Source organism: Cryptomeria japonica, chromosome 11 (assembly GCF_030272615.1).
Source record: "Cryptomeria japonica chromosome 11, Sugi_1.0, whole genome shotgun sequence".
In the NCBI taxonomy this organism is placed as follows: domain Eukaryota; kingdom Viridiplantae; phylum Streptophyta; class Pinopsida; order Cupressales; family Cupressaceae; genus Cryptomeria; species Cryptomeria japonica.
The window spans coordinates 587,316,580-587,343,256 of record NC_081415.1 but is presented as its reverse complement, the minus strand read 5'-3'; the positions used below and the strand labels follow the sequence as shown (position 1 = coordinate 587,343,256).

Below are 26,677 nucleotides of genomic sequence, written 5' to 3'. Positions count from 1 at the left end.
GAATTTAAAGTGTTGAAAATTCTTTTAATAGATTTAAGAGAAGAATTTAAAGTGTTGAAAATTTTTGAAAAAATGAGGTGGATAGAACATTAAAAAAAAAACTTTTTTTTTTTCATATTACTTGAAATGTAGTACATGAAAAAATTTCAATAATTGTTTTTTAATAATTTTTTTTAACTCAAACTTAAAGTTGAACACAAGACAACTTCATCATCTAAGAGAAAGAACATTTGAAGTACTTATTACTTTCATTAAGGACGCCTAAAGAATGAATTTCTTATGATGAAAAGTGTGAAAAGACAGAGAGACACTTTGAATGAATTGGTAAATAAAGTAATTCACAATTTCGCTCCACAAAATAAGAACTGTGAATCTAATGTAAGAAAAAGTTGATCTGTTACCAAGTTGAATCTGATTCCAAACATGGACTTTCTTCCAAAGCATGTCTAACATCAACATTTTCTAAGTCATGCTCATCAATCGCAGATCCAATCTTAGTAGGACTTTCAGTCATTGCACCATCTTCCAGCAAAAAATGTTCCCTACTTGAAATATGATTCAAAGAATGGTTTTTCATCCAATGTATGCATGACATCATCATTTTCTAGTTCATGGCCATAAATTGAACATCCAATCTTAGTGGGACTTTCACTCATTGCATCATCTTCTAGCACAGTGTTGGAAGTATAATCTCTCATATATTCTATATCAGATTCAGAACAGCTCCTAGGTTCTTGTAAAACTCTGAATTGGTCTTCAATTTGCTTGGTTTCTGCCTCTGTATTTGGTTGCCCTGGATTATGAGCAGTAGTATTCAAACTATTTTTATGAATAGGCTCCTCACTAATATTGCTTTTTGAAATAACGTCGTCTGTGTATTTCTTGATGTAAATTTCACCTATGTATAATCCATCATCCATATTTGGATTCAAGTTCAAATCAGGTAGATAATTACTTCCCTCTTGTGAAACTGGTGCAGAAGTGTAGTCAAAGTCATTTTCCTTTATAACTAAATTCACTTCTGCACAACTCCCATTGTTTACATCATTCCTGTTTGCTAAAGTTTCATTATCTCCATTTTCATGTGTACCTGGTTACATGTAACAAAACAAGTAATATAATATATCAAACCTAGATCTGCCTTTTGAAAACAGAAATTCCATAAGGACAACATGAGAAGAAAACATATAATATATCACCTGCATGAGTCTTGTTTAAACCCTCTATTTCAAGCTCCCTTCTGAGGCAGCTGATTTCAGATTTTATTAAATTCAATTCCACCTCAATATTAACCATTTGTGACTGATAAACTTCTGCAGACATTTGAAAACTTATATTTCCAACCGGATCTTCCTTTTCTTCAGGAGCATGGCAATCCTGGAAAATAAAGCTTCAATTCAATCTCTTTGGGGTGGAGAAGAGCAATTTCAAGAAGATCAATCAATAAAATCCCAAAACAATAAACACAAAGGAACCGATAGAATATAGAATAATTGATTTACACAAAGATCAGAAATAACTATGAATAAATTTATATGTTAATGGTATCAAAGTCAACAATTGAAACTACAACTACTTATTATGTCCACTGGCAACTGCTCTATGGTAAAAAAATATTGATCGAATCTCCCTAATTCTAAACAAAATTCCTTTGGTCATTCATAATCATCAATAAGCATAAGCCAAATGCAGATAGATATGTCTTAAATTATTTCATATATCCTTATCCAAAAGCTACTGTACCCTAGAAATTATAAGCAAGCAATGCTTAAGGATAAATGAAATTAAACCTTTTTAGTTTCCCCTGAGTTGGCAGCAACCAGTTGTTTATCAGTCATGAAAGCAGATACTTCTGTTGAATTTGAAACACCTCTACTTTTCATAAGACACTGAGATAGATTGCAGATGACAGACTGGAGAGTTTGGAGATCAGATTCGCTCAGATTGTCTGAAAATGATGAATTAATGAGCAGCAACATTGATAAATTATGCATAGTTTGAACAGCCTTGTGACATTCTGCAGAGTCCAGACTCTGTTTAGAAACTTGTCCTATGATTTGTGAAAGGGACTCGACACCAGTGCCAATAGGAAATTGAAGACATTCATCCGATGTTTTCTGAGTTATACTCGAAGTTGCACACTGAAGAGGCTGTATTTCTTCGCACTCTCTAAATTCATTTATATCCTGATCTTCAGAATTGTCTGTGTCTGATGAGGAATAGACTATGGATGAATATGAGGCTGACGAGGAAGAAAACTGGGACGAATCTGACACTGATGAGGAATAAATTTCAGACGAATGTAAGGCTGATGAACTTTCTGAGGCTGACGACAGATAATCTTCAAATTGATTACCGTAGGCTGCAAAGGAGTAGTCTTCCAATGAATCTGATGAATAATCTTGAGAGAAATCTTCAGATAAATCTGATGAGGAATAATCTCCAGAGAAATCTGAGCCTGATGAGTAACAATCTTTAGATAAATCTGATGAGGAATAATCTCCAGAGAAATCTGAGCCTGATGAGTAACAATCTTCAGATAAATCTGATGAGGAATAATCTCCAGAGAAATCTGAGCCTGATGAGTAACAATCTTCAGATAAATCTGAGGCTGATGAGGAATAATCTTGAGAGAAATCTTCAGAGAAATTTGATGAGGAATAATATTCAAAGAAATCTGAGGCTAATGGGGAATAATTTTCAGAGAAATCATAAGGCAAATCTGATGAGGAATTATGTTCAAAGAAATCTGAGGCTGATGAGGAATTATCTTCAGAGGAATCTAAGGTTGATGAGGAATAATCTTCAGAGAGATCTGAAGGCCGTGAAGAAAAACCTTCGTGTAAATTTGAGGCTGAATTTTTCCTAGAAATTTCATGGCGACATTTGTTCTCCTGCTTAAAATTGGACCGCATTGAACCATCTGTCCATATGCCTGCAGCATGATACATAGAAAACAAACAAACTTCAGGTAAAAGTGTGCTCAAGATTTTCTGAAGTATACATCATTAATCTTCCCGATGAGACTAATTCTCTAGAGTAACACATTAAATATTCCAGATCATATAAAATTTAGCATAATAAGGAATAAATTGCACATAAAAACAGGCTGTATCAAAACCAGCCCTTCAAATGGTCTGTTATTCCAGCCATTTATCTGTCCACAATACAACAAAACGAAATATTCTTACCCCAGAATTCAAACAAATGAATATAGAATGTAAATGATTTGTTCCAAATGTTGTGCTAGAAGCTTGAAATTTTTCAACGGTAATAACGGCCTCCTCTTATTCAACCAGAGGGCAATCTAGTTGCTACATCGAAGCAACTGTAATGGCTAGTTTTGTAAAACTACTGTGTTCTGGTTCATGATGTTTTAAAGGAAATGAGGACCAAGAAAAGAATCGTTACCTTTTACAGGTCGCTGGTTCACATAGTTTTTTTGTTGGTTCTTGGGCTTGAACTGTGCACCATTATTTCTTCTCTTTGTTGGGCAATCCCTTACAAAATGACCTAGTTTGCCACAACCATAACAAGTTCTGTTTCGAATTTGGTATCTCCGTCTATAATTATTCTGTGAAACAACCCTCCCTTTTCCTGATTTATGAGCCTCCATTGCTGAATTTGTAAATAAAATTATTCCCAATTTCGCTCCACAAGATGAGATTATAAACTTGAGAATTATGAATAAATCTGTCGCTCAGAGGTCGGTTACTTATATATCGTTATTTCCAAAATGAGGTTGTAGCAGTCACACCCGCAAGGGGGGTGAGCGCATCGATAGGATCAATAAGTAAAAAGGTTGTTTTCAATTAATAATTTTTTAAATAAGATTTTACTAATTATAGTGGAAATTGTAATAGATAATATTGATAGGACTCTTAAGTTCTTTTTAAATTAATAAGTATTTGTATTTAAAGGAGGTGTAACAATTATGTCTATAAAAATGATATGTAAGGATGGGGTTCCATGGAGGGGGCTTCCTAAAAAATAGAGGTGTTGAAATTTTTTAGGAATATTTTTAAGTTGGTGGTCCCATGAATTTTATTTAGGGACTCTTTCAATGTCCTATAATTAATAATATTAGACTCAATAATTACAAAGTTAAATTGCATGATGGAGATAAAGAAATTGATGGTGAAAGTGAAGATATAATTAGCATTAAATGATTAAAAATTAGTTAATTGAGTGCATGAGAGAAAATTAAATTAAATTAAATTAAAAAAATAATATCTAAATATTTTTTAGCTTTTCATGCATATAAGTGTCACAAACACATCAAATGAAATGATTTTTGTTTTAATAGAGGGACGGTTTTTCATCCATATGTGAGTTTACCATTTTAAATATGCTTGTATTATTTTTTTATTTATTTTTATGAATAGGCCTTCTCTATTAAATAAAAATATTAAAGTACATATTCACAAAAAAAGGTCGGGGGATACAAGATCACCCCGCAAGAGTCACACGGCAAGATGCCAGAATCAAAAAATAAAGCTATTCATCAAAAAACTTCCTCAAGCAACCAAAGCAGAGGCAGCCGAGGGAGGAGGATCTGGATCATCTTTCTTGCCCCATACATCAGCAGGGTCAAGAGTCGGGTCTGACACGGACCACCCATCTTCAGGGTCTTTGTCTTCTTCTCCTTCCTCCCGCTTGGGAGGCGAAATCGCCAGAGCCAAGCGGGGAAACTTGGAGGCGGTGGCAAAGGGCCACCCAAAGCCATTACCAGTAGAAGGAGCCAAAGTCACAGGAGTAGCAAAAGGCCACCCCCAAGTAGAGCCACGACATGGAGGAGAAGTCGAGTGGCGCCTCCACACATTGTCTCTCCCGCCAGAGGAGTGATGAGGAGCCCAAGACCGTGGGGTCTAGGAGCGTCGGGCGAAGGAACTTCGGCCACGACGGTGGCCACGGGGCAGAGTGTGGTCGGCAAAGATAGAATTTGGCAGCACTCTGGCAACCGCACAAGGGGCGTTGCCCCGGTGCTGGAGGAACTCCTATAAGTGGCCCACCTCCAGAGCCACTTTGTCAGCTTGTACCTGAATCTGCATTAATACATTATTACCAATGCACGCTTTAGCATAAAGCGAGACATTGATATCCAAAGAGCTATGAGTAAAAAGAACTGCATTTCTATTTTTCCAAAGAATAAATAGGATCTCCATTCTGAAAGCATGCCATGTCTAGGAAAATTTGAAGATGATTCTAGGCGAATCGCCTAGAAGAGCCATATGCCAAGAAAAGGGTTCAAGCTGAAAAGGCTGAAAGAAATCATGGATCCAGCTCCAGTACTGTTGAGCTCTTCTACAGAACCAAAAAATGTGCATAAAAGTTTCCGGGTGACCACAAAAAGGGCATCAGGGATCAAAAACCCCCAAATACTTAAGTCTAGAACCCAAAGGCAGCCCTTGAAAAAGAACACACCAGGAAAAGTGTGCAATCTTGGGTTCAGTGGTGGCAGACCTGACAACAAGAAACCTGAGTCTCCAGGAATTCTGAGAAGACTGCAAGTGCCACCACTAATTGAGAATATGGACCATAGGCAAATGGGGAACCAACCAGAGATAACCCATTTTGGGTTTGTAGTTGGTGAAAGGAGTCCAAGGATACCACTTCCAATCTTTCCACCAAGGTCTATAGACTGAATGCCAAGCTTATGTAACAAATGTGAGGGTAAGGCCGAAACCAAAACGTCATAAGTCTGTCGATCTGGTCGAGACAGATGAAACTGGACCTAGAGGTCATCCCATGACAGAAGACTCATAGAAGCTCTGAAAAATAGATCATTAGGTGTTTGAATGTTGCGTTTGTGAAAACGCAGAGCACTAACACCCTGGATTTTGGCCAGCGGTAACCCTTGCACTTGAAAAAGAGGTGACCACCAGAGGTTGTGTTGATTCATGCAGATCCCATCATGAAAACCATCACCTGTCCATCGAAGCCAAGGCTTGATAGCTTCCCAAGCACACCTGATGATTTTAACAAAAAAAGTACCCTGGATCTAAACAGGGTCTTTCATAATGAGTAGGGTTTGAAAACCAATCCCCTTCCAAGTCGACCTATTGGCAAGAAATCCTGAAGAAATGTAATGCTGAAGAAGGATTTTCCAAGCCTCGTCGCCAGATAAGGCTCTAATTATCCATCTAGCACATAAGGCAAGCCCTTGCTTCTGGGTAGAAATAAGGTTGAGCCCTCCGGACTCCTTGGGAAGACAACAATACTCCCAAGTGACTCTGTAGAAACCTTGATGGTCAAACCCAGAAGCCCAAAGAAAATCCCGCAAAAGTCTTTCCAACTTCATGTAAGAGGCCTTAGAAGGAGCCCAATATGAAGAGTGATAGACATGGGTGGCAGCCAAAACCTTTGAACAAATTTGGAATTTACCAGCTAGAGAAAGAGGTTTGGTAATCCAATAGGCCAACTTTTTCTCAATCCTGGCTAAAACAACATTCCAAAGATCCATAGGCGAAGCTTGAAAGGCAAAAGGAATGCCTAGAAAGAAAAAAAAATTCGCCATGATGAAGCCATTTTCAGTCATATTGAAGAATCCAAGGCGGGGCGGGAAGAAAAGACTACCTATAACATTGTGTCTTGTGGCATTGAATGGCCGAGCCAGAAGCCAAGCAAAAGGTGTCCAGACATTGAAGCACAGATTGTATATTGTATTCTTCCTCAATGAGAGAGAGGAAGGAGTCATTTGAAAAATGGTCATTGACAAGTTGAGAAGGTAATCAATTGAAGGAATAATTTGTAAAAAATTCAATTTTATTTGCAATTTAATTCACAATTTCCTACACATTAGAGAAAACATTATTGGACTTATATTGAAAAGGTGTGCATTGTCTTATATTAAAGGTATATATTATAGACAAAATAAAGTTAGTTTTTGTTAAGTAAAAAAAATAAGGAGAAGAAAATATATATGGATAAAGTGGATGAATTTTTGATGCATCAATATATGATTGTTAGTATGCACTCATAAATCATGAATGTTTGAATGTATTAGATTAGAAATTATTTTTGTAAAGCATATAAATTGAAGTTGGTAATGAAAATAACAGATTGAAAGTTTATATACAAAAGGTTGCATTAAAATTTTCTTTGTTTGAAAAAATCAATTAGAGTTCGACCATCACCTTGGAAAAATTGTTTGTATTATAATGATTGTTGTGAAAGTTTTTGCTATAGGAATTTTGCAATTGAGTGACATGCATAGATAGTTTTTTTCATAAAATGTGGTAGTTGTGTGAGGACACTTATAAAACTAATAGATGTGTCATTAAAGAATGGTTGTTGTTAGTGGAAAAATCTTCATGCAATATACTATATATATGTTTTCAACAATACTTTTGGCCCTATGAAGCTTCTCTCATCAACAAGGATGCATTTGTGTCTTCCAAAAATATTATTATGATTGCCACTTTAATGATTATGTATTTTTTTTATTATAATCTTAAGAGTTAAATGTATAGTTGAGGCCTATATCTTCAATTGTGACTGACAATGGAGGGCAGTTCAAAAACAAGTATCTAGATGAGCTCTGCAAAAAGTTCAAAATCAAACAGAATTGGTCTTCTATATATTACCCTCAAGTTAATGGCCAGGCTGAAGCATCTAACAAAAATATGCCGACTGTCTTACACAGAATGGTCAACAAATCTGGAAAGGATTGGCATTTGCAACTCAATCCAACACCATGGGCTTATCGAACAAGCATTAGAATACCTACAGAAGCTACACCTTTTGCTTTTGTATATGGGACTGAAGTAGTCTTGCCTATTGAGGTGGAAATCCCTTCTTTAAGAGTTTCTCTACAAGGTCTTGTCACTGATACAAATCATAGAATATCTAGATTGCAAGAACTTGAATTGCTAGATAAACGTAGGCAAGTGGTGTTCGATCATCTAAGAGCTTATCAGAAGAGAATGTCTAGAGGTTATAACAAAAAAGTTTGACACAGAGAATTTCAGGTTGGTGACCTTGTTTTAATAGAGAATCCTAAAAATCAACAGTTTCGTGAACAAAAGGGGAAGTTTGAACCCAACTAGATGGGTCCCTACATCGTTACTGCAGCCTTTGGCTCTGGTGCTTATCAAATCTAAACATCAGAAGGAGAACAACTTCATAAACCGATCAACACCATCCACTTGAAGAAATTCTACACCTAGCATTCTCTGCTCCAGCAATCTGTACAGCTAAAAAGTCCTGAAGAAATTCTAAAATTAGAAAAAGTCCTAAAGAAATCCTAAAAATCGGAAAAAGTCCTGACAAAAGAAAAAAAAAAAGAGAGAAAAGAGAAAAGAGAAAACAACAAAAAAATCAAAATATGAAATAAAAATGCCTTGGTGAAAACCTGGTAAACAGACACCTTGGTAGTAAAAAAAAAAAAAAGAGAATCTTTGCTAAGTAGGTGAAAACCTGGTAAATAGGCGCCTCTTTTACTGCAATACTCCATCTATCAACACAAATTTGACATTTCCTACTTTATTTCCCACTTTTATGCATCTTCTCTTTAGCTTGCATATATCTTTCAGTCACTTTCGTGACACCTTGGTTCTTCTTGGAACCCTCATGGCTTGAAATTGATCAACATCCTAGTCTTAGGGTAATCAATTGACCAATTTAAATGTCCTAAGCAGTTCAACCAAGTCATCTTTATGTCAGTAGTACCAAATCATCCAATTTGAGTCAGTCATTTGTCTCCTATCCACTACATAGTTTTACCACTGAATAAACACATAAAGCAAGAACACTGAAAACAATCATTGAAAAACTGCTTGAGCTATGATTGAAATTTTCTTTGAATGTTTTGATTAAGTAAAAGAAGGTATTTGAAAGGAACTCGAATGTTGTACAAGCCAGGAGATCAGAATAACAAGAAAGAAACATGCCTAGTCACTTCAAAAAACAAAAAGATCCCACCCAAAAAAGGGATCAACTTACATAACATAACATAAAAAAACCAAAAATAGACAGCAAAAAGAAAGCACAACGACAACAAAAAGACAGAACCAAGGACCCTGTAGAAACAGAGACAAAGACCTAAATACTTTTCATGATTTCCTTAGCATGAACAACCATTTGTTTCATGTTGTTCGCCGAGGTCTTTAATTCCTCCAGCTCACGACCTTTGATGTCGCCCTTGATCTTTGTATTAACTCTGGTCCTCTTTTCGTGACCCTTCTTGGTTGATTTCTCTTTATCACCATCCTTCTCTGCATTGTTCTCAAATCTATTGATCAGGATGTTCATGTTATCCACCGAAGCTTTGAGGATCTGAAAAATTTTGATCTGCAATCTTCTTAACATTGAGTTCTAGTTTGTCGATTCTGCTACCCAAGTTGTTCATTTTATTTTTCATTCCTTTAATCTCCTTGTTATCTTCCATTTCATTGACCTTTTTTTTTGTTGCTATGATTTTACCCACCATACATTCAATAGCTTCCACATTGTGAAGAACAACAACCAGTTCCTTAACATGTTCCGCCAGGGGCTTATCACCAACCGCAAGTCTTGTGATAGCCTTCGTATCAGTCTTCAAACTGTTAATATCCTTCACCATGGTTCTGATGGTATCACAGAAAGATTTAATAGTATCATTATCACCGATACCACTTTTATCCCCTTTATCCTCCTTCTGTAGAATTATGGTATTCAAACCCTCAATGTTGCCCATCACTGGGTTATCCTCCCCCTCTTGTTCTCCTCAAAATCCTCCTCAGAATCATCCAAAATATGGCTGATGTTTTTATTGTTACCCTTTTTTAGTGTTCTTCCTCTGAGTCTGCCTTCCAGTAGCTTTCCCTTTCTTTTTTTTAACAATTTTTTTCTCAAAGGATTCAGTTTCAGACTTCGACATGTCCGAATCCAGCATAATCCTTTTCCTCTTATCCTTATTCCTCTCTTTTTTGCTAGTCTCTTCTGATTCTCCCTCAGTCTCTGAATCAAAGTTGAATCCGTTGGCTTCACTCTCCGTAGTCTCATCTCTAGCATTTTTGCCTTTAATAGCCTTTTCAATGCATTTCCCCTTAAGCATTTTATAAACTAGGACCATAAGCCCCTGGTGGAGGGCATGGTCACCTTTGGGATCCTTTTGAACCTCCTTGATAGTGTGGCCCATAGAACAGACTAGGTAATAAGGCAAGCTCACCTTTTCCCCATGGCGGAAATGGTTGAGCAAGACAAAGTGATGACCATAGGCTCTAGTAAACCTATCATCCAAAGTAATGTAGGTGATAGGAGCAAATAAAACAAACCTTCATGGCCTGCAAATCCTCTTTGGAGCATGGTAGGAGTTGTCAATTTTCACCATCTTTCTCCTCTCATCATCCGTGACTGGGAACTTGTCCACTGCTTTATCTGATATGTTGTGGTCTCTGTAAAATTTCATTCCCTCGATAATCATCCCCGTAGCCTCAACAATGACCTCCTCATCAAAATTCATCGTCTGGGGCCGACTAGGATTTTGCCATTTTTTCAATTCTTAATGAAATAGTTGGTAATAGTGGGATCTTTCCCACTTAGCCTCTCCATGAACACATTCAAACCCCCCTGCTGAAGGATATCCTAGAATCCATTGTTCTTTCTCCAGTTAGAGCAAGAGGTGGGTTCGAATCTTTTCTTGTTACCTCCCATTTTTTCAGCACTTTCCTTAAAATTCCTTCTCTCGGCTTCAAAACCTCTCCTCTGGTTTTTGTGCATGCCTTGTAAAAATGCCTAGAATCCGTGCCAGATAATTATGATAAGACACCTATATAAATGCTCATTACCTTCGAAATAACCCTGCATCAAAAAAGGTGAAAGAGGCATTAGAAACAATGATTAAAAGTACCATGTTTCCTAGCCTGGCTGTGGTCCAGATTAAGCAGGGATTTTATTTCACTTGCAATCTCACTTTCACCATATCTAGTAATGATGTCTTCCAATTGGCAAGCCAGGTTGGCAACGCAAGAATTGGCCTCCCTATACACGTGTAAAAACACACATTTCAAATTCTTCATTGATTTTCTTAGTTGCTTTAATAGCATTACTAATTGACCAAGAAGGCGGGAATTTCATATTTAAACAATTGATTATGTTCAATGAGTCTCCTTCACACTAGACTTTAGTGCAGTTAGCTTCCTTAGCAAGGATCATGCCATGGTAAGTTGCCATTGCTTCAGCAACATTATTTGTCTGATTTCCTATGGGAATACTTCTTGTGATTTTGCATGTTCCCCATTCATCCCTAAGGACCGCTCCACATCCTGCAACACCCAGATTACCCTTTGAAGCACCGTCAAAATTAATTTTCATCCACCCTTTGGGTGAGCTGACCCATATCACACCCTCTCTAGGATTGATCTGAAAGTGCTCTCGACCCATTAATCTCCACTTTTTGTAGATAAATTGATCATCCTTGTCTTGAGGATTATCAATGCCTCCTATGATATTCATATTTTCCACTATATTTCTTTTAATTTTTTCAAACACAATTTTAGCCTTAGAAACCTTTTTCTCTTAAAACTATGTCATTTCTCTCTTTCCATATACCCCAACACATATGAGGTAAGGCAAGTTTCCACAATAAAGTAGTGGACTTATTCCTTGAAGTATGATACCAAGAGTTGAAAACTCCTGAATCGACTCAAGGAAACTCCAACTGATTTTCAAGTGGTCCAGAGAGCTTCCCTAGACATTAGCATAGAAAGGGCAATGAAAGAGCATATGATTAATGGTCTCCTCATTCTGCTTACATAGAATACAAACACTAGGCATGCTTATACCTCTTTTTTCTGATATTCTCAATTGTTAGAATTTTATCTTGTAGGGTTGTCCAAAAAAAAATGTTAATCTTAGGGGTGAGGCCTTTCACCCATGCCTTAGCCTAGCATGGGCTTTCCATGTTAGAGAACTGTTGATGATACAAAGAAGCCACAGTGAATGTACCACTAGCTATGAGTTTCCAAATTAATTGGTCTTCCTCTTCAACCCTTACCATAGAGTTCATAACTTTGTTCAAGCTACCCAAGGACTGATCCACCTGAGATAAATCCTTCCACTATCCATCTTCCCAATAATCACCCACCTTAGATCCAAATCTTTCCTTGCACTAATTCTGAAATCTACTCCACTCAGGGTTTTCATTCAAAGGGTACTCCAGCAACTAAGAATCATCCCAGAATTAGATAAGATTCCCTTTCCCCATTTTCCATTTTGCACCTCTGACAATTAAGTCTCTTGTTCTAGAAACATTTTTCCAAATATTGGATCCAATTGGAATATTTTTTGCTTTATGGAAGATTTGAAGAGTCAGACATTGACTTTTATACTTGTTATCCCATATCAATTTCCACTCTCCTTTATTTTTATACCCTCTCCAAATCTTCTTGGCCATAAGGAACTCATTTATGTCTCTTATTCTTGTAAGGCCCAGGCCTCCCTTTCTTATAGGCTTGCATACCTTCTCCCAGGCAATCAAATTCATTCTCTTCTTCTCCTCAAACCCTATCCATAAAAAAGTTCTCTAAATCTTTTCAATAGCCTCCACATACTTGGCAGTATTTTTAAAGAGACTAATGGCATAAAGAGGGATACTTTGTAGAGTAGATTTTAGCAACTGAACCTTACCATCTTGGCTTAGAAGAGCGTCCTTCCAGCTAGAAAGCTTCTTGTAGAATATATCCACCAAATCTCCCCAAAAAGTATCAGGTGGATCATGGCATAAGGGGAGCCCCAAATATGAAGCAGGAAGACTCCCAACTTGACAACCCAGGATATTACTTATTTTAATCCTCCTTCTCTCCAGGGTGTTGATGAATTAAATAAAACTTTTAAACCAATTAATAAGTTGACCAATAGCTGAACCATAGTTGTCCAGAGCCTTCTTTAAACTTCTAGAATCCTGCACCATATCTTTCCCCATTATTATAGAATCATCAACAAATTGTTGATGGGAACATATTTGATCCACAGAAGATGGATTCAATCCACAAAACTCCCCTTTCTCAACCAGCTTCCCAATACATCTCCCCAGACACTCCGCCATTTAATAAAGATAACCGGGGATAGGGGATCTCCCTGCCTAAGACCTCTAGAAGCTTTAAAGAAAGGAGAAGGAGATCCATTCATTAAAACTGAGAAAGAAGTTGAAGAAACTAGTTGCCTGATAAGACTAATACTTCTAGAGCTGAAGCCAAAAGCAGAGAGAACATCCATCATAAAATCCCAATCCACTCTATCGTAGGCTTTAGATAGGTCAAGCTTTAGAAAAAAACCTTCCTTCTTTGAATGTTGTCTTTTAAATTGGTTTTCAAATATTATTCCCTCTAAGCAACTCAAGGAAGTCTATCTTGACTAAGAGGAGCAAGGACTGGGGGCATAATACTTTTCTTTGTTTTGTGCTTGTAGGAGTGATTCTGATTATCTAGAAACATCTCATAAGCTGGGTGTTTGTGATTAGTGCCTTCACATCAAGGTGAAATTACCACACATACCTCAACTTCGTTTATTTGTATGCTACAGGGGGGTTGGAATCATTTCCTTGTCTATTTTGAGTAAATTTCTTTATCATGCGATCTGGATACATGCTTAATTTGTCCTAGGATATGAACGATCCAAGGGTCATTGCAGACAAGATAATCAATATTGCATATAACAAGGAAGGAACTCTGCTTTGTCTAGCGTGTTTTCATGCAAGCAACATTCAGGTCATCCTGGCCCTTTATGCCTCGATGCTTATGTTCACTTGCTATATTAAAAAGGACATGACATTCAGGTCATCTTGGCTCTTCGTGCTTTGATGCTTATGTTTATTCCTACATTTCCGCTCAGTGATGATAAAAAGCAAATTAAAATCCAGTGACTCAGTTTTAGGTTGCATTCATTCTTAATTTTGTGCATTACAAGTGATTTCAACATAATACAATCTCTCTCTTTGTTCTTTAAATGAGATCCTGGCTTTGAAACAATCATCATTCCTTTGCTAAGTGGTCAACTGACTTTGTCGACACGATTGAGTTCTTGTGCATCAAAATCTAAATCTTACATGAGATGTTAGCTACATTTATGAGCATATCATATATAGATCCATAAGTTCATTCAACATTCATTTGTATTCATATTATTACATGGAAAAAGAAATATATATACATTTACATCATTAGCTCATCATTTTTATCATTTATTGCATATGAAAAAGAAACAAAAACATCCATATTCATTTGCATTACATACATACTGAAAAGAAATGCATTCATTTAGAACATCACATAGAAAAATGCATATAGAAGGACATCTCACAAAACATCTCATATAACTCAACACAAGAACAGTGAGATTGAATCATGTGTCATATATATATATATATATATATATATATATATATCATCAAAAATATCAATGTCAAGGGGGTACATATGATATCAACTGTCATAAATAATGTCTATTGGGGCGATAATTGCATAAACTACAAAAATGGGGTAACACAAAGCCTATATAAATTTAGCTCTAGAACTCTCCCTCATCAACTGGTGGAGGAGAAGGTTCCTATGGAACATCAAATTGTCGAGGTGCCTGTGCTCCCTCTGATCTAGCCATGTACTGTGAGTAAGGGGCCACCTATCTATCTGTCAGCACTATTGCACTGTATGCTACCACATAATATGTTGCTCGGCTAGACTAATGTCGAACCTCATGTTGGGAGGCAAGTAACTCTCCTCATAATCTCAACACCTCCTGATCATACTCTACAAACTTGGTCTGTGTGACTGCCAATTATGTCTGGAGAGTCCTCACCTTCCCTCTCAACGTACGGATCATATCCGCTGGCATCTATCCCCGAGGTATCTCCTCTCCTCCCTCCATTGTGGCACCTATCGAGGGGAAGCTCTCTCTCCCATCTCCCCCTCGCTGTTAATACCACCTCTAGCTCCTGCACCTTGAGCACTACCTCCCTCACCTCCGACTGCACCCAATGACCACCCTCTCCCCTCCTTCACTAGTGACCTATCACTAGTGCCCCACTGCTGCTTGCACCAGGATCACCTCCTGCCCATTGAGGTGGATCTACTCTATATCCATGTGCCGAAGCTAGTACATCATCTCCACCCTCATCAATCTATTATGCTCGCTCTGCTAGATCTAAAATCATGGGAATGGATGTCTCAATGACTCATCCCTATACTCTGGGGTCACCCCTGCATCAACAATATCCTCTAAATAATCCTAGTGTTGTGGTTGGAGGGCTATCAACTCTTGTACTGCTAGGGCGTAAGATAACTTTGACCCCCATCCCTTCCTCTCCTCATCCCCAAACTAAGCGTAAGCAGTAAACTCTTATGAAATGGTCTGCACTCGCCCATACTGCCTCATAACCTGACTAACAAAAAAGTGCTCAATAACAATTTGCAATCTCCCAATGAGTGGGCGTGTCATAAAAATCAATCTCCTCTCACACCTCCATTCATCCCACTCCTCTAAACCCTTGTAAGGCCTCCAGACAACTGCAATCAAGTCATCCAGCTGGCACCTCTAGAAACCTGTCTTCCCCAAGTGGGGCTGTCTCAAATAACCTGAATATCGACACACGATGGGTTGATGTGGCTCTCTATAATCATCAACCACTGGCCTGCAAACTAGGATATGCTCCCATGCCCATATCTGTAGTACAAGAACCCTAGCGTCCATGCTCTTTGCATCTCGGTATGCGATCTCATGCATCTCATGATGTGTGCTAGCAAGCAAGATCCCCAACCTAATCTCCTCGGATGAGCAACTAACATCTCCAATATCATCCCCCATCCACACAATAATCCATGTTGTCTTCTGTCAGGCATAACAAAACATCCTATCAGTCCAGCCAGCACACAAGCAACATGAAATCTCCCTCCATATCTGCTCATCATGTCATACCATGAAATGGATTGCACAATAAGACTGTTATCCTATAAAACCCTGTGTAATGTTGTAATCCCCACTTGAGGTGAAGAATCATAGTCCACTCTACCACCTAAAAACAGAATCCTCAGAATCCTATATACGTCCTCGGGAGTAATTGTCATCTCCCCGGTAGGCAGGTGAAAAGTGTTATGCTCTGAATGAAATCTCCCAACTAATGCACTCAACAATTCGTGATTCACATGAGTATCTGGCATCTGCAACAAGTATCCAAAACCACATGCATTAATATGAGCCCTCTGAGCATTTGAGAGATGTCAAACTAATCTCATGGTGGGTGGATAGGTACATCAAAACTGTATGTCCGGCAAGCTAACCTGCAAAATTGAACGAAAACTCATCAGTATGCAATACAAATTGAGTTAGAAAGCTATCAAAAGTGCCCATGAATCCAACTAATCAATCACAGATATTAAAAATTTCAAGTTTCAATGCTAAAAAATGCTCATTGTTTTTGAAACGAGTAAACACAAAGGGGCAGCAACTCATACGAGTAAAGCCAGTGAACAATACGAGTAAATAAGATAATACAAGTAACTATCCAAAACAATACGACTAAATAGACCCTCATGAAATTTATCATACGACCTAAGGGTATCTACTGAATGACAAATCTAATGCTTTCATATGACAAAATAAAAATTGGCAGTTTGTCGTACGACAAACCCTACTTGGCAGTATGACGAAACAATTGACAATGAGCTAAAACACAATTTAAAACAAAAAATTCATGCAAAATTTTACAAATTTGGAAGCTTAACAAGCTCAAGATCGATCACTTACCGCAGGAGGATAGTTCCTAGGTCGATTATGTCGTCTTTGCAGCTTGAATCAATGGGTATGCTCAGGAATCACCATTTTGCTCCAGAGAAGGTTTTTGAATTTTTAAACTTTGAGAAGTGAAAATGAAATGAAAATGACCCTTTCAACCCCTTATATAGAAAACCTTAATCTTTAAAACTTGCTCCGATGGATGTGAAAATTATACCCTTGACTAAATTGACCATCCTAAGTCCATTTTCGGGAACGAAATCAAAATCTCAGATCATTTTTCTAGTCAAAATATCACAACGTTGAGCACTTGGTACTTTCATCTTCAGATCACCTTTTCTCATCATTTTTCGCTCCAATCACCTCTGATTTCAACTTAATTCTCCAATAAATCTTCGTGCTCAGATTATAATCGCTAAATATTTTTATCATTGTGACCTCACCATCTTTCGATTTCACTCCCGAGGGGGAATAATCATTACATCATCATTATCAACGATTACATCATCAAAAATCAAGATTTTTTTTGAAATCTTCATCGAAAGTCAAGCATAAAATATTTTTAATCAAAGATTAATCAAATAAAACCTTATTATTCTTCAAAATCAAATCAATCTCTAGGAGCATATCAGTTTCATCACATTAAATCAAGTTGATATTGTCTTTGTCTAAATCACGCTTAATTCAAGTCAATTTGTTCAGTTTCATTGCTTCAAATAAAGTTGGACATTTTGTTTCACCAATCGGTTCTTGTTCAATCAAGTTCGGAATCAGTTTCATCTCTTCTCTCAATCTAGTTCAATCAAGTTCTAGATCGATACTCATTTCTTGATCCATCAAGTTCATGATCGATATCTCACTCTTCGTCGTTCCTAGTTCAATCAAGTTAGGGATCTGTGTCGCTTTAATCAATCTGATCAATTTCATTGCTTCAAATCAAGCTAAACATCTCGCTCTTTATCGGTTTGTGTTCCATCAAGTTCAGAACTGATAATATGTCTGACATTAAATTTTCTTTGAAGCAATGCATTGCTTGCACATTAATTCAAAGAGGGGCAAATGTAATACCCTAAAAATGGTCACCTAAACCATGGACCCCTAATTTCGACTACATCACCAAGGTCCTAGCCAAAGGTAATTAAATCAATCATGAGCACCTAATTAATTAATTCTCAACCATCAATGTCACATAGCAAATAAATCATTCTATATTAATTATATAATCATTCCAAGAAAATCATTTAATCAATTATCCTATTTATTTAATTAAATATCCTAGCATATTTAATTAATAAATCAATTTACCATTAAATCGTTAAAAAGGAATTAAAATGAAAAATATCATAAAAGCAATTAAATCAATTAAATATCAAAATTGAATAAAAATATAAAATATGAAATAAATTAGTTTTTCTGATTTTATCTTAAATTTAGTTCAGATTTCCTTAAAAGCTAAAGAAAACAACCAATCACATCAATTAATCTGGATTGTGCTTCCTCTCAGAGAATCTTTGCCATTCATCATTGATCGATCTTAACCATTGGTCTCTCTTTGGATTTTCTATAAATTCAGGCACTCGTCTCTCATTCAAAAAAAAACCTAGATATTATTGTTATTATGATGTTTTTGCTCTAGGTCTATTAAGAATCAGAGATTACTTGAGTGGCGAATATTCGCCAATGGCAAATTTTCACGTCGGCGACTTGGGAAATGGTGAATATTTTGTACCGATTGGGGGTGGCCATGTCGCCAGAACATTATCAATTTCTGTCAAAGTCACGGCTCGATCGACATATGTTTTATGCAATTAAATGTTTCTATGTGATGATCAATATATGGTGGACACACAGTAAATTTAATTTTTTTCATCTACACTCTCTGAGGTTGCCTTAATAGATGAGCTTAATTTGCCTATAGGCATGTGAATATTTGTTAGCCAGGGGGACCAAATTCGCCCGACATTTTGCTGACGCATGTCTCCATTTGCCCCAACTTTCGCCAATTATTTGGACGACCTATAATCGCCTCAAAAATTACATGTCGTATTTGGACGACCTATAATCGCCTTGAAAATTACATAAGTCGTGTTATAGTTACGCGGGATTCACCAAATATTTGTATACCATATAAAATTCCCGCGGAATTCGCCATATAAGGATTGGTATAAATACATGCAAAGATCAGATCTATCTCAACACAATCTGGTGGGTTCTAGGCTCTGAATTTTGATCAATAGCGAAGTTTCAGACCAAGGAAAATCATTGTTGTTGACTACATTGGCGACTGCTAGTGACCAAAATGTGAGCGATCATATTTTTGAAGTGTTATAATATTATTCTAAATTTATCTATATTTGTTTGCATTGTTGAGTTCATTTTTATTCAGTGGTGACCCATTAGTGCCAAGTAGTTAGGACTCAGGGAGGACATTCAGACCCCAGATATCTAGATTGTAGGTCGTAGGGCCAATGAAACATATATTATACATTATAGTCTATTATTGCTTCTTCAACAAATTGATTTTTTTTGGCAACCTTTATTTTGTTGGAGATGTTGAATAGGAAGAGGGGTAGGAAACTTGAATGTGGGGAAGGCCATGAGAGGCCAACAAAAAGCAAAACATTGTCTTCATACTTTGGCACTGGAAAATATTGTGGTGAAAATCAGGAAGGTACATCATCACAAGTACAAGTACAAAATTTGCCACCTACACTGCATGTTGAAGACGACGGCGAACCTGATATCTCAGATCAGGATGATCTTGAAGAAGATTATTTGGTAGATACCCAAGTTAGCCAGAATGATATAATCGACTTGGGTGATAATTCCATTGATGATAATGCATGGAAGGGGAAAAGAAAAGCCATATCAAAAAAGGGTGAACCACAATCAAAAAAGGATCGGGAGTGGGATATGTTACTGAGGAATTTTCAAATTAATTGGGCATCAAAGTATCCATTCATTGAACCAATGGAGAATCCAATTGAAGGCGAGCCTCCAATAGAATGCATGTGTAAGATTTGAAATTGGAAACATAACAAGGAAATTAGGTTGGAGCTAAAATTTGACACCATAGAAAATCATATAGGTAAAGTTTATGAAAAACAAATGATAGATGGGGTTGAAAAATCAATGATAAGATGGAAAACAAAGGAGGAATGTAAGCATGTGAGGAATGTTGAAGAGTATTATTTTCATGAGAAAATACAGATGAAGCCTGCTGAAATTAAAGGTTCTATTGAAGCTATTTTTGGAAAAGCAATGCAAATAGAACAACTGGGAAAAGTTGTTCCATTAAGCGTTGCTTTTTATATTTTGAGCATAGGGCGTGCTATGACAGATTTCCCATAAATTAGTGGTTTATTACACTTTTTGAAAGTTCCTAACTATCCTAATAGACACTGGTCAGTAAACAGTGGATGGGAATGGGCAAGTTGTCTTGCTGAGGTTGAAAAAGAAGATGTAAAGGAAAAAATAAGAGAGTCAAAATTTATTGCATTTTCTTTAGACGAAGTTACAATAGTAGAAAATACTTCATGGGTATGCATGCATGTTTATACTATAGAGAATCATACCTACCAACCTCATCTACTATCTGTTGCTAAAATGAACGAGAGTGCGACAACGAAAAATTTATTTAAACTAGTAAAGAGAAGTTTAATTGAATATGGAGGTATGCATGACATGACAATAGCCAAAACATTGGTTTGTATTGGAGCAAATGGAGCTTCAGTAATGCAAGGTCACAACAACGTTCTTTGTATAAAGATCAAAACTTCATTTGCACCGTACATTACTGCAATTCACTGCATGGCTCACAGAGTGAATCTAGCTTTTGGAATTGTGAGCAAGTTTGTTTCGGTTAAAAAATTGGAAATTTTAATCAGAGAGCTCTACTCACACTTTTGTCGAAGTCCCAAGCAATTTTTGGAATTTCAACACTTTGCTAATGGAATAACTTATGGGAATAAGCTTCTCAAGGATAATGATACCAGATGGATCTCTTTGGATGGTCCAGCGCATCGAGTGTTTTCAGAATATCCATCCTTGATTGGACTATTTCACACAACTCGCGACGAATCAGATCAACCAAAATTTCTTGACCTTCTTTAGAGGGTAAGTAATTTAGAGACACTCTTAATTTTAGTAGCTCTTATGCCCATGCTAGAGGAAATGGGGAATATTATGAAGGCTGCCCAAAAAAGAGCTTTGTATATTGCAAAATATGCTACGTTGCGTAAGATGACATGCATGACCCTCGACAATCTCTATCGAAATCAACCAACACTATCTGATGAAAAATTTGTTAAGTGGCGGACACTCATAGATTTGAACAATCCTGATAACTTTTTACGAATCGGTGCAGACGGGGAGGTATGTGCCAATGTACAGGGAGTTGAGATACCAATGCACTTCTATGCCATGGTCGACCCTGAGGAACCAGGAAAGCACCCCAAGAAGCAACTAGCAAGAGTTACAAGGGAAGATTTCGACAAGATTGTTGAGACTGTAACTACTTCTATGAAGAAAATTGCATATGATCTTTCCTCACAAATTAGAAGCAAATTCCCTCCTGACAACCTACTCAAAGCCATGTCTATTGTGTTTCCTCAATATTGGAGCCTCAATAGTGTAGCTGATTTTTGAAGTAAGCTACTGACTTTGATAAAACAATTTTGCATATCCAGAGAATTGAATGGAGTAACTATAAATGGAATATTAGACAAAACCCATCTTCGAGAGAATTCATCTCATTTTGCATATACTATGAAAGAACAATATGGAAAAATGGAGAACCCCCGCGAAGAGGGATTAGTAACAAGGCTTTGGAAAACTATAGCTGAGAACTCAACATTGCGTGATTCAATGCTAGAATATGTGAAGCTTGTTGATTTATGTCTTACCATGATATTGGGTTCGGTGGAAGATGAGAGAGTTCTCAGTGCTTTGGGGTTTCTAAAATCAAAGCTAAGAAACAAACTAGACAAAATTTTGGAAAATTGTTTGAGGCTCTATACATCTAGGTATGATGTCCACACTTTTTTGTACGATAGGGCACTGCAAATCTGGAGGTCCAAATGTGAAAGAAGAGGTTTGGGCAACACTTCAAACCAGAGTGCCACTGGGACTATTGACTCATGTACTGGACATATTGGTAGCATTGAGATGCAGCTCAGCAAAGGTATGCAGACTCGAAGTGAAGAAACCACAAACAAGAATTAAGAAAGCTTTGAATTTGATGAGGATGAATGGCAACTGTAAGAGATTGGTATTTAATAATCTTATTAATATATCTCATCATTTATATTACAAAATCATATTACTTTTTGCAATTAGAATTTAATATCTGTACTGTATTTATTGTTTATTTATACATGTTTGAGTCTTAAATCTGTGTGATACATTTCAGAACCATATGATACAATTCATTCAATAGTAATACACATATCAAGAATTTAGATTTTCATTAACTCTTTCAAAATATAGCCATATGATGCAATTCATTCAATAGTAATACACCAATCTGTGTGATTCTCCATGCAAATTGCAAAAGTGAATACAAAGTTTCGAAACCCTTTGCAAATGACCCTGAATTCCCTTTTATAGAAACAAGAGAGAAACAACAACTCCTGTGTGATTCTCCAATGTCCATGCAAAAGTGAATACAAAGTTTCAAAACCCTTTGCAAATGACCTTGAATTCCCTTTTATAGAAACAAGGGAGAAACAACAGCTTTAGGTCAAATTGCAAGTTTGCAACATGTGAAGAATGAACATCAAAATCACAAACTCAGCACGAATTTATATGGCCATCACAGGCCGTATTAGCAATTTAACATCTACTACATGTTTGGTGTCTCATGTTCAAAAAATAGAGTTCAAAATTAAATATTAATTCACGCCATGACAAATTAAACATAAATAATAGCAATGCCTAAAACCTACTAATCAGAAATACATAAATGCATAAATGTTAAAGCAAGGGAAAATTTGAGAATACAAATTTACTGGCTGAAGTTTTGCACTATGCATCATAGACTCATAGGCTGGATTAGCAAAATAGCAAACAAAAAAAACATAAAACCTTGAAATTAAGAGTAAAAGAAGAAAATTGTGCAATACACACTATGATTCTTAAGATTTCTATGCTAGTTTTTGTAGGGTGCTCCACTCTTCGTCTGATGGAAGGTCAATATTTTGTAAACTATGGAAAGTCAACTCCAACTTCGTCAACATTCCATATTTAGAAGATTGAGTTGACATCACTGTTTCATCCAATACCGAATTTAGAGTTGTAAATGGTTGGATGAATTCCAGAAAGCTTTGGGGAGTTGTGTCCTTTGGAAGCAAGTCTAAATCAGACTTCATTTTTATCTTCATGCTTTTTTTGTTAGCTTCTTCTCCAATGGATTTATTTGATGGGTCAATGGTCTTAGGCAAACCAAGTTTAATCAATTTTCTTTTCTTTTCTTGCAGCTTCAATATCTTTTTTCCACAATTTTCCATAACTTTTGATGTTTCCCTTAGCTTCTGGCATTTTTGAATTATAGATGATGTCTTAACTGTGGCATCAATGTGGCTCTTAATTCCCTTGGATGCCAAGTAACTATCACTGGAACTATAGACTACTTGCAGAATCTTTTTTTACCATATCCTCTTTTGAATAAACATGTGTGCTCTTCTCATAGTGCCCTTTGATTTTCATATAAATTAGTCTCAGACTTTCATTCAATTCAAACCATTCACACAACTTGTCACTCATCTGCATTATTTGCCGCCAAATGTTTTCTTGTATATACTTCGTTGTATTTTTCATATTATATTTCAATCTATCCTCCAAAGTTTTTATTTTATCATTTGCATTGTGTAGGTCTTCTTTCATTTGTGCATATTTTTTTCTTGCTTCCTCTACTTCCTCTTGTAATTCTTTTTCTTTTTCCTTCCCATGATCCAATAGGTCCTGTAATTTTCTCATTTCGGTAGCAACAGACTCATAACTTTTGTATAATTTTTGAAAATTGGCTCTTTCCTCATCAATTTTTTAACTGCTTTTAGCTAGCTTTTTTGTCAGGTCCTTCAATTCTGCATCCATCTTCTCCTGCTTTGCAATTTCTACTGCAGAGCCCGAATTTTTTATCCTTTTCTGTAAATCATTGCACTTGCTATCTGCTATTTTCCTCCTTGATTCTTCATTTTCTAGGTCTGCCTGTAACTTTTCTATTTGTTTCTCCAGTTTATTTTTTTCTCTCTCCACCTTTAGCAGTGAAGTGTAGACCACTTTGTTAGTCCTTTTTGACACACTAATTTTGTCCACATTATGTACTTTGAAAAAATCCATTTGGAGGGTGCTAACTTGAAATTCAGAGGGGTCTATCTGACTGTGTGGTGGATTTTTATCTTTAATTGGGGTCGAGGGCATAACAGCCATGAACTCCATCATATCTTTATGTGGTTCATATGTTGCAAATACCTTGTTCCTTGTAGGCTATTCATTTACAACTTCAGTCAGGGAAACCCTATGAAATGCTTTCTTTTTTTCTTTATTTGCTTTTGTTGTGTGTTCATATTTTTCATAGTAATCACGAAATTGAAAATTTGGGTTTGTTGAAGAAATTGAATGTTTGAAAGGTGACATAGGAATACCATAGGTTCCATTTCCACTTAATCCTGTGGTTTTAACTAATGCTTGACTAGGATTACAAGCAATAGTTCATGATCCTGTCCCACTCCCACTGACACTTTCATGTGTAGTTTTCATAATCTTTTTAGGTGTGTGATCTAAAGCTGCAAATGATTGTTTTGTAGTGTCAGTGGCACTTGATATAGGATTCTGAATAGTATTAGTATCTACCATTAGTGGCCTCTTGTGAGAGATATTTTGTTGTAGCCTGATGCAGAGGGGTATGGGATTGCTCCTAAATGGGCTTGGTTTCCTTCTTGTCTCAAAGGGTTTCTTGTTGGCACCATCCCATGGTCCAAGTCTCAACCTTCCAAAGGTTCAAGGTGACTGCCCTACACCCTCCAAGGGTTCCTCCTAATCAGGACAACTCACTTTCACAAGGAGACTCTCACTCCCTTGACTTCAACCCTTCAACCAAGACCACTAGCAACCTCAATCCCCCTACCAACAAGTACATCAACTCAATCAAGGAATTTCACTCTTGCAGACATTAGGACATGTTAGAATGACATTTAAGATGTTTGGGATCATCTGCACCACATTTAGAAGTTATCCAATATCAAATGCATCTTTAAGCCTAGACAATGCACTTAGGCATTTAGGGTCCTAAAACTGATTTTTCTTCAATAACCTCAAGGGGCTCCACATGATATAGGGGTTTAATTATTGTTTTGAACACCTTGTTGGTAGTTCTCTCAGACTAAAAAGTTTGGTATGTGGGTGATGAGCATAAGTATCCTAACCCTATGACCCCTCCTACAAAGGATGCACTAGCTAGTCTGCAACAAATAACAAGAAAACTCTTCGCCAGTCAATCTGCCCAAGGAAATTATCAGATGGAGAGGGTCTGCACATGTGAGAAGAAAATGTCCATGCCAAGAAACTTCAGGTTTCAATCCGCTGGTGAAGGTTTTTACCCTAATCTATGACTGCACAGGCTTGCCACATCCACCATGTCAAGCCTAGGGCTTCAATCCAAAGATGTCAAACACAATCTCCTGCCTTCAAAATTGAAATAATCCTTTATTATACATTCCACTCCATCATGCCAAGAGGTTTCAATCCATTCCCACGTTGGAATGTGGAGTTTTGGGCCAAAAAGCATCAAATCCCTGGTTTTTGAAGGTTTAACAAGGCAGCGAGAAAGAAAATTCGATATCTCAGCAACCACAGAACTTCAAGACCTCATTCCAAGTGCAGATGAAAGTTAATTCATTATAATTCCTTCCCCAATGACTTCCCCAAGCCTACCAATCCGTATAGGTCCGTACAACACGAAATAGCAGCAAATTTCCCAGAAAAAACACTGTAACAGCAGTTTGAAAGCAAGAAATCTTGTTTTTTTTTCATTCCAACCAAATGAATTTGTCCCTCAAGCTCTTATCACGCCTAAGGAATGTTACAACCACCCTCAACCACCCAAATAGTGGTTGAGGAACCATTTTTCAAATGAATGTTCATGTTTTTACATTGACAACCTTATAATAAGGTCCTTAAGTGACCAAAAACTTAAAATCTAGCCTTCACCTAGAAAAATAACCACACTCACACCTATGTTGACCCTCTCACACCAAAAAACATATGCATGATACCCTCATAAGGCTAAAAACCAAGTTGACAACACTTGGTAGCCTAAGGGCTTATTACAAACAAAAGGACCCAAATATAGGTCTTGAAATACAAAGGAAAAGAAAACCATTATAAGACCTTCAAAAGGTCATGGAGCCATGCTCCTTATAGCAAATGACATAAAAACTCATGGGGTGCCCCTGCACCATACTCCCTGGGACACAAGAACTCAAGTCCCTTGAGTGACCAATTGATCAATGGTAGAGCCATGCTTAAGAATGTCTGCCTTTGTCATCCAAGTAGCCTCAGCTTCAGGAAGACCTACCCATTTTACCAAATACTCCTTGTAGACCCCTCTCCTAGTCTTCTTGATGACCTTGGTATCCAAAATGCACTCCAAAGTGACCGGTTGACAAGGTGGAAGATCAGTAACCCAATCTGCCTTTGCAACAATAAGAGGATCTGCTGTATCAGGAGGGACTAATCCTTTAAACAAGGTCAGATCACACACATTGAAGATGGGACTGATTCCCAAGCCTTGAGGAAGTTCTACTTCATAGGAATTATTGCCAAACTTATGCACAATCTTGAGAGGTCCAATCTTCTTCATGAGGAGTTTAGAAGGCTGCCCCTTAGGTAACCTTTCTTTCTTCAAATGTGCCATCACAAGATCTCCCACCTTAAATTGTACATCTCTCCTATGTTGATCAGCTTTAGCCTT

At 37.0% G+C, this 26,677-nt stretch overlaps 1 protein-coding gene across 1 annotated transcript; it reads right to left on the bottom strand.

Moving 5' to 3' along the window:
* Positions 1–264: 264 nt before the first annotated feature.
* On the bottom strand, positions 265–3,666 carry LOC131072900 (uncharacterized). Its single transcript, XM_058009191.2, has 4 exons — positions 3,412–3,666; positions 1,791–2,935; positions 1,200–1,377; positions 265–1,090 (listed from the first exon to the last, which is right to left on the bottom strand). Exons 1-4 carry the CDS (start codon positions 3,614–3,616, stop codon positions 543–545), a joined length of 2,076 nt encoding a protein of 691 aa, XP_057865174.2. The 5' UTR covers positions 3,617–3,666; the 3' UTR covers positions 265–542.
* Between the last annotated feature and the right edge of the window lie 23,011 nt (positions 3,667–26,677).

Bases quoted from the DNA above. Each gene is read 5' to 3' on its own strand.
- LOC131072900 (XM_058009191.2), bottom strand. From the start codon at position 3,616: ATGGAGGCTCATAAATCAGGAAAAGGGAGGGTTGTTTCACAGAATAAT. The intron at 2,936-3,411 runs GTAACGATTCTT...ATCATGCTGCAG, and splicing joins GAACCAGCGACCTGTAAAAG to GCATATGGACAGATGGTTCA. The intron at 1,091-1,199 runs GTGATATATTAT...ACATGTAACCAG, and splicing joins TTTAAACAAGACTCATGCAG to GTACACATGAAAATGGAGAT.